Source organism: Plasmodium relictum (assembly GCF_900005765.1).
Source record: "Plasmodium relictum strain SGS1 genome assembly, chromosome: 10".
Classification (NCBI taxonomy): Eukaryota; Apicomplexa; class Aconoidasida; order Haemosporida; family Plasmodiidae; genus Plasmodium; species Plasmodium relictum.
In genome coordinates, this window is record NC_041688.1 from 904,102 (window position 1) to 917,596 (window position 13,495).

A 13,495-nucleotide genomic window follows, 5' to 3' on the forward strand; every position below is an offset into this window, starting at 1 on the left:
TGTAGAATACAGTTAAAGTGTTTGAACATGTTAGACAAAATAAAATATTGTTTACATTTAAATGATTAATTTTCATGGCTTTTAAATAAGTTTGAAATAAATTGTATTTTTAATAATTTTTCATCTTAATTTAAATTGTAGAGTTGCATATTTCTTTAATAATAAATAAATTTCAGCTAATTATTTTTATTTGAAATTTATAAAAATTATATTTAGAAAAATAATTCTCTAGGATTTCAAGTATATTTTTTTTTTAAAGTAAATTTCAAATTTTTTAGAAAATAAAAAAAAAGAAAACATATAAGAATTTTTTAGTAAAAAAAAAAATTCTTTTAAATAATTAAAAAAAAAAAAAAAAAAAAAAATATAGAAAAAGTAAAATATTCTAAAATTCTAAGAAAATGTGTAATATTTTACATACTTTTATGAAAAAAATAAAAAAAAAAGTAAATAAAACATGTATATAAAAGAATGCATATGTTAATTTCAATAAGATTACCTAAAATAAAGTGCAAGAAAAATTAAGGCCTTATTTATCTATTTATTTTTTTTTTTTTTAAATATTTTGTACTTCAATTAACAAATTAATAATTGTTAATTTTAATTAATATGTATAAGAATGTATTTTAAGTAAGTATTCTTGAATCTTTATTACTGTTACTCAGAAAAAAAAAGAAAAATTAGAATGAAATCATTTTAAATATTATAATAAATAGATAATATTCATAGGATATAATTAGTAGTAAAAGTTTAAAAGTTCTTTTAAAAAATAAGATTAATCATTTCTTCTAAATTACTTCATGATCAGAAAACCTTAATTTTTTTTTCTTAAACTTAAAAATGTTCAAATTTAAAGGGCATATTGTGTTATTTTTATGTTGAAAATTGAAAAAAAATGTTTTTTTTATAAAAAATTAAAAATATATATATATATAAATAATTATTTATATTAAAACTTTTTTTTTTTGACTTTTCCTTTATTTTTTGATATATTTTTTTTTTTTCTTTTTTAATTTCTTAAATTTTTTTTTTTCTTATATATTTTTTTCCTTTTTTTTATCTTATATCCCTTTTCCTTTCTTTTTATTTGACATTTTTTTCAGGAAAAGAATTTGAATATTTTTATACTTTATTGTACATATATATTTACTAGAATATGTTTTTATTTTTTTTTAGTTTTTTCATATGAATAAAATTCCTTTATATATTTATATTTGTATATATAAATATATATAGATATGCACATATATATATATATACATAAATATATATATATATATATTTATATAAATGTTATTTATATTTTAGATAGTAGTTTTAATTTTTTTAGCATTTTTATTTTTGTCATTGTTAATAATTACTAATTTTTTTTTTTTTTTTAATTCAAACGAATTAACTTTTATATATTAATTCAAAGTTTGTTCTTTGTTGTTATTAGTTAACTAAAAGGATATTTAGTTATTTAAAGAAAAATAACTGAAACAAAAAAAAAGCATATAAATATTAGGGTAAGTTTTTTTCTGTAAATGTGCACAATAAAAGAGATAGAATTATAAGAATATTTTTTGAATAATTTTTTTTTGTCAAATTTTTCAAGGAAAAAAGAGTATACACAAGAATTAATGCCGTTTTAATATAATTTATTTATTGTTTTATTCTTTTTATATAATTAATCACATGATTTATTTTTAGAATGAAACTTGATACAGTTTTTAAAATATTATTATTAGTAGTTATAATTTTTACTATTCAACAATTATGGCCATTAAAAGAAATAAAGGATGTATTAAAAAATGAATCATTTATATTGTTAATTAAAAGAACGTTAAAAAAATTACAAAATTTTAATTTTAATCATATTAAAGATGAATTGTTAACTTTCTATAATGAAAAGTATATTATACCTAAACCTTCTTATTTTATTTTTTTTGGAATTAGTGGATGTTTCACTTTTATTGTAAAATTTATTTTAAATAAATTGTCACAACCAATTGGAGAAAAACTAATACCACAAAAGTAAATTTATTTTATTCTTATGTAATTTAACATGAAATATATTTTAAAATTTTATGAATATATATATATATATATATATTAAATCTGCAATAATATATTTAGAGTAAGAAACGAAATGTTTATGTCTTGAATAAATAAAAAAGAAAGGGAATATTTAATTTTTTATAAACTCATAAATATAAAATGTTAAAATATATATATATTATGTAAATATTAAAGTAATATACAAGTTAAAAAAAATTTTATATTAAATATATATGAAGATTTTTAAAAAATATATAAAAAATATTAGTAGAATATAAGGATACTTTTAATATATAAATATAATAAGAGTATAAATAAATGCCAAATATATATATATATATATATACATACATGTTAAAAAAAAAAATATTTAAATAAAATTTATATAAAAAATTAATATAAAAAAAATTATAGTTGCCTTTAATAAAAATATAAAAAAAAAATTAAATATATGAAAAGATGTATGCAAATATATTCATTAGGAAATATAACATACTAAATTTTTTTTTTTTTTATTTTAATTTTAGAAAATGGAGCCAAAGAATAAGAAAAATAAAAATACAGAGATTTAATATTATGTTTTTTAATTTATTTTATTTTTCTTTAATTAGTGCATTTGGTTTTGTTATTTTAAGAAATCAGACATATTTTCCTTCAGAATTAGGAGGAAAAGGGAAATTAAGTGATTATTTTGTAGGTATGAATTAAAAAAAAAAATAATTCTTAACATATTTCTTTCATTTCTCTTTTCCTTTTTAAAATAAATATTATTTTATTTTATATATTTTCTCTTTTTATTAGATTATCCTAATCAAAAAACATCAAATTTAATTCATTTATACTATTTTTTAAATGGTGGTTACTTACTGACTTCTGTTTATTCTACACTGATTTCAGAAAGACTACCAGATTTTTATGAAAACTGTTTGCAACATTTATGTGCTATTATATTAGTATATTTTTCTTATAGTCAAAATTTTATAAGAGTTGGAGCTATTATTATGTTATGCCATGATATATGTGAAATTTTTTCTTCAGCGTAAAAAGAAAAAAAAAAAAATTAACAATAATAATTTGAATTTAAATAAACATATGAATAAAAATATATAAAACAATAATAATAAATTAAACTTTTATACATATATATTTAATATTCATAATTTTTTTTTTTTTTAGTTGTCGTGTTTTTGTTGACACAAGATATAAATTTATTACTGTTATTTCTTTTTGTATTTTATTTACAAGTTGGGGAGTTTTAAGATTATATATTTTCGCCAAAAGGTGCATTTTGGCTATTCATAGAAATTTTGGAATTTTTAGTTCATCACTTAAAGTAGAAACACGTATTTGGTTGATTTTTTTATTACTAGTAATTTTATTAATGAACGCTTATTGGTTTGTTTTAATGGCAAAAATGTTTATTCATTTTGTTACAAGTGGGCAAACAGAGGATATTTTAACAAGAGTTACAGAAATAGAAGAAAAAGAGAAAAAAATAAAATAAAATAACAATATGTTATAAAAAGAAAATAAAAAAAATTATTGAGGAGAGAAATTTTTTTTTTTGTTTATCAACTTAAAATTTTTTTTTTTTTTAATAGTAACAAAAAAATATATTTAAAAAAAAATTATTAAAAAACTTCCTTTTTTTTTTAATTTAATATTTATAGGAAATTAAAAATAAAATAATGAATTTTAATATACTTTTTTTAGAAAAGAAAAAGAGAAAAAAATAATAAAATATAAAAAGGTTCATAGGCATGTTTTTTTTTTTTTTTTAGACAAAATAGACATATAAATAGGTTTTTATATGATTATTTCGAGAGAGATAAATAATAAAAGGTTTACGATTCATTTTCATACTTTTTAAATTAAAAAATTTAAATAAAAATAGATAAATATTTTTATTTTTTTAAATATCAAAATATGTATATTGTCTCTTTAAAATTATGTAAGATTTGATGCAATTTTATAAAATAATTCAAAATATAATAATTAAAGTTATATATTTTAAATATATGGATATATATTTTTTTATATTATTTCTTTAAAGAGCTAAAATTATATAGTGATTACTTGAAAAAAAAAAAACAAAAAAAAAAAAGTATACCAAAGGGTAACATCAAGTAAAAAAAATAACATATAGTGGTAATTAAAAAATTAATTATGAGTAAACAAAAATAATATTTTAAAAAGGAAATAAAAAAATATAAAAACTAAAAAAAAAATACTAAAAAATTTTAAAAATACTTTTAGTTTTGTTTTGGAATTGGTGGTTTTATTTTAGCAAGTGACTTTTTTAATAAAAACGCTTTTTTCGAAATATTTGATTTTTCTTTTACTGTTTGTTCATTTTTATCATTTTTATCATTTTGTTCTAACTCTTTTGAAGAGTGTTTGATATTTTCGTCTAAATGGATGAATTTTTTATAAATAGAAGTTAAAACAGATCTATCTGGTTGTAAAATTGATAAAATCATATTAATTAGAGAAGTTATAAGCGACCATGCTTGAAATATTACATTTTTTTGTTTTTCACTAAATGATGAAATTCTTAAATCAGAAACACTTAAAATTTCGATTCTTTTTTCAGATAATTTTCTCCAAGTTGCTTTTAATAATTCAAATGGATTATATCCATTTGAGTTTTTCACTTCATATAAATATATAGGACAATGAGACATTAAATATTTTAAGATAATTATTGCTTTTTTTATTCTATGTAATAATTTAAAAGGAAGAAGAAAAAAATCATGGGATAATTGTTCTATTATTGGAATTTGTTCAGTGAGAAAGTTTATATTTAAGTATGCTGGCCCCTGAGTATAATATTTGGAAGAATTTAATTCACTAAAACCCTGTATCGTAAGAGAAGAAACATCATCTTTACATGACTTGTTTTTATAATAAATTGTGTGTGTTCTTAATAATCCATATACTAAGCAATGTAATATTGTAACACTATGATTATTTTTTGTAATTATTTTTGCATTATTTTCAATCAAAGTTTTTATTACGTCGTAATGTAAGCCATATGTAGCTAACATTAAAGGGGTCTCACCATGAGAAGTTATAGAATTAACATCACTATTATATTTAATTAAAGTTTTAACTATTTCGTTGTGCCCATTAAAAGAAGCCATATGTAAAGGTGTACTACCTTCATCATTTAATAGCATAACAGATAATCCACTTATTATTAATTGTTTGACTAATTCTCTTTTTCCTCTTGCACATGCATAATGCAAAGAATTATTAAAACCTAATAATTTATGTGAAACTGATTTGGTCAATAATTTTTGAGCATAGTAATTATTTATTTTATTATTTAATATATCTTCTGAATTTCTTGAATCAAAGCTACTATTATAAGTATCTTTATCAGAATCGTAGTAATTCTTATCATCATTTAAATTAATATCACTTAAATTGCTATTACTCAAATTTTTACTACTTAAATTATTAATTAAATTTTTGTTAATTAAGTTGATATCACCTAAATTGACGTGTCTTGAATTACCATCTAATGAATTGCCATGTAAATTGTCATTAAATTTATATTTATATAAATTTTCATCCTTATTAATGCTTTCATGATTATTTTTCTCATTTTCATTATCTTGTGATAACACTCTTGTCGAATTTGATTTATTTAAGGCTCCCATGAGGTGATTACGAGTACTATCAATGTAACTATTATCTTTAAAAATTAATTTTTTTTTGGAAAATTTATTTCTTTTTTTCATATCCATTTTCATCTTGTATTTTTTTTTCTTTTTTATTTGTAATTCATCTAAATGCCTTAAGAATATAATTAGAATAGTTGCTTGGTTAGTATCTAATTCTTTACTTTTTTCACCGTATATAAATTCTTCATCTAATACTATATCAAAATGAAAGGTTTTCTCTATATAATTTTTTTGATTATAAGAATCTATATAATTATCTCCATTTTTTGATAATAATGTTGTTTTTTTTGTCTTAAAAATATTAAGGGAATTATAATAATCCTTTTCAAAATCTTCAAAATTGATATTTTGCAATTCTATTTCTTTTAAAAGAGTGTAATAATAATTTGAATGATAGTTTATTTGTTCATCAGGCAAAAAAGAACTAGCCATATATAAAAGAGCATTCATATTTAATTCATTCTTAAAAAAGAGAGAATAATTTAATTTTAATAAGACTTTAACTAAATTTATATTACCACAACTAGCAGCTAAGCATAATGCAGTTAATCCATTTCCGAAATATTGAATTTTTCTAAAACTTTTGAGAATACTCACATAGTGTTTATTTTTTTCGAAATCTAAATCAAAACACTGAGAAGCCATATAAATAGGGTAAAAATAATTTTCATCAATCACCTTTTTTATATTCTTAAATGAATCGTTCCTTCTTTGGGTTACTTTATAATAAAAATCACAGAATTCTTCTTTTTTATTTATGTGAAATTCAATATCTTTATAAGGTGTAAACATATTCAATGAAACTGCAAAATTTCTTAAGCGTTGTATTAGTACTAGAGTTAGTGTAGAATTATAACCTGTGATTACACAAGAATTCCAAATAGCTGTATACATAGGATCTATGACAAATGTAGGTGAAATACCTGATCCTTTATTGTATATTTTATATAAATTAGAACAACAATAAGTATAGTCAGCTAGATGTAAATATAAATGTATTTTTTCTAGTGAACAAACAGGCAAAACTTCTTCTGCTGCTACTATTGCTTTTCTTAAATAAATTAAAGAATCAAACAGCTGTTTGTTAGGTTCATGTCTTAGTAATCCGGCTAATAAAACATTAGTATTAAATATGATATAATGATTTGGATGTAATATGTAACAAAATTCTTTGTATAAGAGTAAAAGTTGTTTTCTTGCAAGTATTATATTTCCATTAATATAATTTTTTTCTGCTTCGTTATAAAGTAAATAAGCTTTATTTTCTAATTTGATGCATCTTTTGTTTCCTGAAAAAGACAGTTTTCCACAATTAGAACATAACCATCTTTCGATTTCCCTTTCTAATTTTTTTAGTATATCTTTTTCTTTCTCATTAAAGATTGCAGTATTGCAAGATGATAAAGTATCCTCTTTTGAACTAATTTTGTTTTTTTTTTTATCGTTCTTTATTTCTTTTTCTTTTTCATTTTTCATTTTTATTTCTTTTAATGAATCTGTTTCTTCATTTGAAATTTTACCATTTTTCAAGGGGATATTTTTGTTCTTTTTTTTTTCTTTTTGTTTGTCAAACCTATATAATTTTAACGCTTCAATTAATGCTTCTGTTTTAATAGGATATATATATCCTAAAATACATCTTGGGCATTTCATGCTTCTTAAATGCAAATTGTTTTCAGTTGGATCCGAACATCTAATACAACCACAACCAAAAACTCTAGGCATTCCCCTAAAATTTTTTCTGATTTTAAGAGGTAAATATTGATCTGATAAAATACTTATACACAATTTTCCTCCTTCAGGTATATTACATAAAGATCTAATAGTTAAATTTCCATTTTCATCATAATAAAAGCTACAAGTAGGCACACAACTGTGGTGTAATTTGGCTAGTAAAGGGCAGTAAGCTAATCCAAAGGTAGTTTCTGGATTTGCTTGTTGAATAATAGAAGATGGAGAATAATATTTAATAAAAGGAGAATATTGCCATAAAATTAGCATTAGACTTACTAGTTCTGTTTGCTTTAAATGTAAATAAAAAGAAGGAGGAAATTCTAATATTATTCTATTTGCTAAAGTATTAAATGACTCAAATGCTTCTTTTTGACTTTGTTTAACTGAATTGTAATATGATTCTACACTAAATATTTCATTTAGTATACTGTATTCTTTATCTTTATATTCTTTATCTAATTTTGCTTTTATTAAAAAACGAAAAATATGAAGAACTGTGTAATACATTAAATTTGATTCTTTAGCTGCTGCAGAAATTATTGGTAAAATACTACATTCTATTTTATGAATTCTTACATTATTAATTAGACATCTCCAATTGCAAAAAATATATGGACAAGTATGTGGATTAATAGGGCATGAATAGCTTTTATTGGCAATATTCCTTTCTCTTAAACAATGATAACATGTGGAATATGTAAAATTTTCAGATAATACATGTTGTGTTAATATAAATGGCCTTGTTTGAAATATAATTTCTCCTGGTAATAAATTTTTTTTAGCTAAGGCCACATAATATTGACCATGTTTAATAATATGCATATTCTTGCTATATAAACATTCATTTATTAAATTATTATCGTTATTATATTTTTCTTCTTTATATATTCTACTTTCAGGATAACATATCCAATTTTTATATTTTATTGGTATTTTACATGCTTTTGAAATAATGTTTTCTTCACATCGTTTTAATAAGTTGATTAATATTCTATTTTCTTTATCAATATATAATGCTGCATAAATTAAATTTAATGCTGATTTATAATTTTTTATTTTTAAATAGAATTTACTAAAACACTCATAACCTTCTATTGATTTTGGATATCTTTCAATATAATTAGTTATTAATTTTGATATTACTTCATTTTCATTTCTTTGATACAATTTAGGTAGTTCTTTTGCTAATTCTAATAATTCTTCTTTTTCTTTATAATTCACTTTTTTACTTTCATCTAAATGAAGAAATCTATTGTATTCTAAACTTTTATTTTCTATATCTTTAAATAATGCTATATCAAACATTTTTTTTACATAATAGAAAATTTATAATATATATATTTTTATCAAAAATAAAATAAAGTTTATAGATATATTTTGTTAAAATTTATATCAAATTAGTTACAGTAGAAAATTTTGATATTTTTCTTTTTTCTAATTTAATTATATATATATATATATTTATAAATTATATTGTAGTGATGATTGCAATAATTTTATTGAAGAATAATTAATCATTAAAGTATTATCTAGCCTATTATTTTTTTCAATTAAACAAGTCATAAAAGAATTAATAATTAATATTTAGAAATATTATAATTTAAAATTTTTTATTAAAATATTTAATAATTATAAATTTTTTTTTTTTTTTTGTGAAATAAATATCATTGTTAAATTAATTGATCATTTGATAATATATATATCTTTTATTAGTTATTCTTTTATTAAAAATAAAATAATGTCTGAACATATTTATAATCCTAAAATATCTAAAATTATAGATTAGTTGTATTATTTTTATTGTTATTATACATTTTTATTATCATCATTATCTTCATATATTTTTATTATTACTACCATAATTCATTTTTAAGGTAATTGCCAACATATGTTTTATTATTTTTTAATTTTTTTTTTTTTCGTTTCATTTAATTTTTTATTTTATATTTAAAAATTCTTTAAATTTTACTTTGTACATTATTGAATTAGTTTTCTTAATAAAAAAAAAAAAAAAAAAGAAATTTTTTGGCAACTATTTAATAGAGATTTTTGCTAATGAACAAAAAAAAAAAAATAAAATAAAATAAAAATATCTTAGGTATTTTACACAAATTTTAAAATCCATTCACTCCATTGTAAAAAAAAAAAAAAAAATAAGACAGAGAATATAATCTAGATAATATTTAGAAAAAAATTATTACAGAAGATATTTCTGTTTTTTTTTGAAATACTTTTTTACATTACAAAAAAATTCAATTTAATAAATCTACTTTAATAAACTATTAAATAAATAATTAGAATATATGTATTTTGTATTAAGAAATAATTTACAGTGTTAAATAATTATTTTTTCTTTTTATAAAAAAGAAATTTATCAGAAGCATGCAAAGTAAATAAAACATCTTTAAAACAAAATATACTTCTTTGTTATAATGATTTTAAAATTAATGTTTTAAAATTAATATATTTTTTTTTTTTTTCCTTGTTACAACATTTTAAAATATAAATATAATTTATATATTAGCATTACAATCATATATATATATATATATATATTTATATTTTCATTGAAAAATGTGTAAAAGTACATGCAAAAAAAAAAAAAGAAAAAAAAAATTTGTGTTTTTTCCTCTTGTATTAAAAGTCTATAAGATGAAAAGTGCAACGTGAAATATGAGATTTTATTTGTGTAACTTTATTTTAAAATAAAAATTATTGACATATAAGAAAAAAGATTATTACCCACTAAAAATTCATTTGTTTAAAAACATTTCAATATTATGTAGACTAAATATTATAACCGAAGTGTTATTGATAAAATTTCTTCAGATTATAACTATAGAATATTAAATAACATCTGTTTTTTTTTTTTTTCAAATTTATATGAAGGTAAAAAAAAAAAAAATAATCATATCTTTAAAATTATATATAAAATTAAGTAAAAAATTAAAAGTTTTCAGTATTAATATGTGCATTATAAAAAATACAAAAAATGTGCATTTAAAAATTTTCAAAAAAATTTTAAAAAAAGAAAAAAGTATATATATATATTTATAGTCATAGAAACAAAAATGTATTAATTTTATATTTTGTCTACATTTTTTTTTAATGTTACTTTTGTTTTTACTCTCGTTAAAATATACATTTTTTTGTTTTAATCATAAGTGTAACATTTGTGATAACTTTATATAATAAAAAAAAAAAAAAAATACCCTTTTAAACTTGATAATATTATAGTATGATTCAAAAAAAATATATAATATTATTGCTGTCTTTAAGCATAAATATTGTATTATATTTATCAAAAAGACATATAGGTGAAATAACTTCAGAAAAAAATAAAGTTATTTTAACTGTTAGACCAGGTGATACTGTTGAATATATATGTCCGTATGAATTAAACGAAGACATTAAGGATGGTAAGGATGAAGATAGAGAATATATTGATAATGGTAATTTTTGTTTTGAATATGTGGTTATAAATAAAAAAGTGAAAGAATTAAGAGATGTGGTTAGAGGTTCATATAATATAGTGAAAAGAAAAGATGATGATATATATAAAGGGGAATTTACATTGCCACCAGTAGTTTTACATAATAAGACATTTGAATGTTATTGTTACATGAAATCAAATGATGAAGTAGTTAAAAAAATATTAAAAGTCAATATTATACATAATCCTGTTAGGAAAATACCTGGATGTGATTTTAACAGTGGGGTAAGAGAATCATATGTTATTACTACTTTTAATATAAATTATGAACACACTAAAATATGTGAAATTTATCCAAGAGGTGGTGATTATATTGGTTTACTGTGCCCCATAAATTATGTAGCCAAACCTGATAACTGTTTTGATAAAGTATATAAAGTTAAAGGTAATCCTGATAACGATAATGATAATGAAATAGAAATATTTATTAATAATGGAGTATGGGAAGAAAATAAATTTGAAGAAGTTAACATTAGCACACTTTTAAAAAATGATATCATTACATTTGGGGATGATAGATATAAATATGCTCAAATACCTAAAGTAGGAGAAAAGGTTTCTTTTACCTGCATATGTGAATCACATAATAAAAAAGATAACTTAATGATGAACGTTCACTTAAATCATATAAAAAGTCATCCTGAATTAAATAAACAAATTCATCGTAGTAAGGTTGAGTCTTCTGTAACTGTTAATGTAAAAAGAGATATCATAAGAGAAAGATCATCTTCTTTCAATGTATTTTTTTCTCTTTTATATATACTTTTCATGTTTTCTTTTGATTTTTTTTTACTTGCTTAATACACATTCTTACAAAGAAAAAAGAGAAATGTATTTAAATACACATATTTAATTTTTTCTATATTTATTTATTATATATATTTGTATCACCATAACTTCAATATATAAATAATTAGCAATTTTTTGATAAAAAAAAAAAAAAAAAGAAATAAAAATATGTGAAATTTATTGACTTTCAATTTTAAAAATATGGTTTGATAAATATGTTAAATTTGACAAAAAATTAGATATTTTAAGAACTTTCAAATGAAATTCATATTTTTTTGTGTTATTTGGTTGTATAATATATAAAAATAAACTCAAAAACCTAATAATGTTATAATTAAAAAAAGAAAAGAAAAGAAAATATATTAGAAAATAAAGTGATGAAATAAGTTACATAAATATTTCTTTTTTTATTATTGTTTTTTTCTTTTACTTTCTTTTTATATTTTTTTCTTTTATATAAATATTATATTTTTATAATTATTACCTTATGTCTGTTTGTAAAATAAAAAAGGTGTTATCATCTAGTATCTTCAATATATTATATTTAGCTTTTAACAACATTGATAAACCAAATAATTCTAAAATAATATTCTTAATAGCTGTTTTTACACGATTTACAGCATTAAAATCTAATAAATTACAACTATAAAAAAAAAAAAAAAAAATAATAAATAATATTAAAATAAAATAAATTAAAAACAAATATATTTCACTTATTTTCTTACATTTTTATTAAAATATATGCATTATCTGATTTTGAAACATACTCCATCGTTTTTTTTTTTATATACTTTTTTTAACCAATAATAAAATATACATACCAAGCATATCGTATGTTATAAGGTTTTTGTTTTATTAGGAAAATAATTCATCAATTAAAAGATCGAATTTACAATTTTCTTTTCTTTAATTATTTGATAAAATTAAAATATTATAAAATTCTTTTCTTATTAAAATTTTCAACGATAAAAAAATTTGAATATAACTTAAAAAATTTTTAATAAATTCAAACAAAAGGAATGATCTATTTAAACTTCATTTAAAATTTTCATTTAGCAATATAGAAAAAAAAAAAAAATAAAATAAATATAAAAAAATGAAGCCCCTATAAAAGAATCTATTCTTTTAAAATTATTTAAAGGGATTATACGTATGTGTATATATTTTATTTATAGCTTTTTCTATAAAGAAAAAAAAAAAAAAGTAAGAATAAATAAATCATCAAATATGATAAATGCGTAAAAATCATATGCTACATTATATTTTTTAAAAATAAGTTATATGGTTACCAAAGAGGAAAAAAATTACAATAAAAATCACTAGTGATGAGAAAGAAAGAAAATTAACAACATATTTTAAAAACAATCTAACAAAAAAATTATATTATTTGAATTTAATAAAAAATTATACAACAAAAAAAAAAAAAAAAATTATAGTAAAATTTAAATGAAATGAAATAATGCTGAATAAAATATACCAAAGTAAAATAAGGGATAATAATGTAAAAAAAAAAAAAAATAAAGAATAAAAAAAAGAGTGATATTATTAGCAAATGCAATATGAACAGAAGGAATTTTTACAATTTATATAAATTTTCCTCTTTTTTATTTACTTAGGCATATATACTTTTGTAATTTAGAATATAATATAAAATATTAAAAATATGTTTTTATATTTTAAATAATATTTGAAGTAATTAGACATGTATTTGATAAATATATATATACAAATGATAAATGATTTTAATTTT

The 13,495-nt window shown here is 18.6% G+C and overlaps 4 protein-coding genes across 4 annotated transcripts; 2 read left to right on the plus strand and 2 right to left on the minus strand.

Annotated features, from left to right (window-relative positions):
- Positions 1–1,693: 1,693 nt before the first annotated feature.
- Positions 1,694–3,544, plus strand: PRELSG_1024300 (longevity-assurance (LAG1) protein, putative; the record flags this gene model as incomplete). The annotated part of the gene is made up of 4 exons (XM_028677174.1): positions 1,694–2,016; positions 2,568–2,737; positions 2,842–3,079; positions 3,217–3,544. 4 exons carry the CDS (start codon positions 1,694–1,696, stop codon positions 3,542–3,544), a joined length of 1,059 nt encoding a protein of 352 aa, XP_028533590.1.
- Positions 3,545–4,292: 748 nt separating this feature from the next.
- On the minus strand, positions 4,293–8,768 carry SET9 (SET domain protein, putative; the record flags this gene model as incomplete). Its single annotated transcript, XM_028677175.1, has 1 exon — positions 4,293–8,768. The coding sequence occupies one exon, from the start codon at positions 8,766–8,768 to the stop codon at positions 4,293–4,295; it is 4,476 nt and encodes a 1,491-aa protein (XP_028533591.1).
- Positions 8,769–10,701: 1,933 nt separating this feature from the next.
- P38 (6-cysteine protein) lies at positions 10,702–11,757 on the plus strand (the record flags this gene model as incomplete). The annotated part of the gene is made up of 1 exon (XM_028677176.1): positions 10,702–11,757. The coding sequence occupies one exon, from the start codon at positions 10,702–10,704 to the stop codon at positions 11,755–11,757; it is 1,056 nt and encodes a 351-aa protein (XP_028533592.1).
- Positions 11,758–11,922: 165 nt separating this feature from the next.
- PRELSG_1024600 (conserved Plasmodium protein, unknown function) lies at positions 11,923–12,517 on the minus strand (the record flags this gene model as incomplete). The annotated part of the gene is made up of 3 exons (XM_028677177.1): positions 11,923–12,064; positions 12,230–12,388; positions 12,471–12,517. 3 exons carry the CDS (start codon positions 12,515–12,517, stop codon positions 11,923–11,925), a joined length of 348 nt encoding a protein of 115 aa, XP_028533593.1.
- Positions 12,518–13,495: the final 978 nt, after the last annotated feature.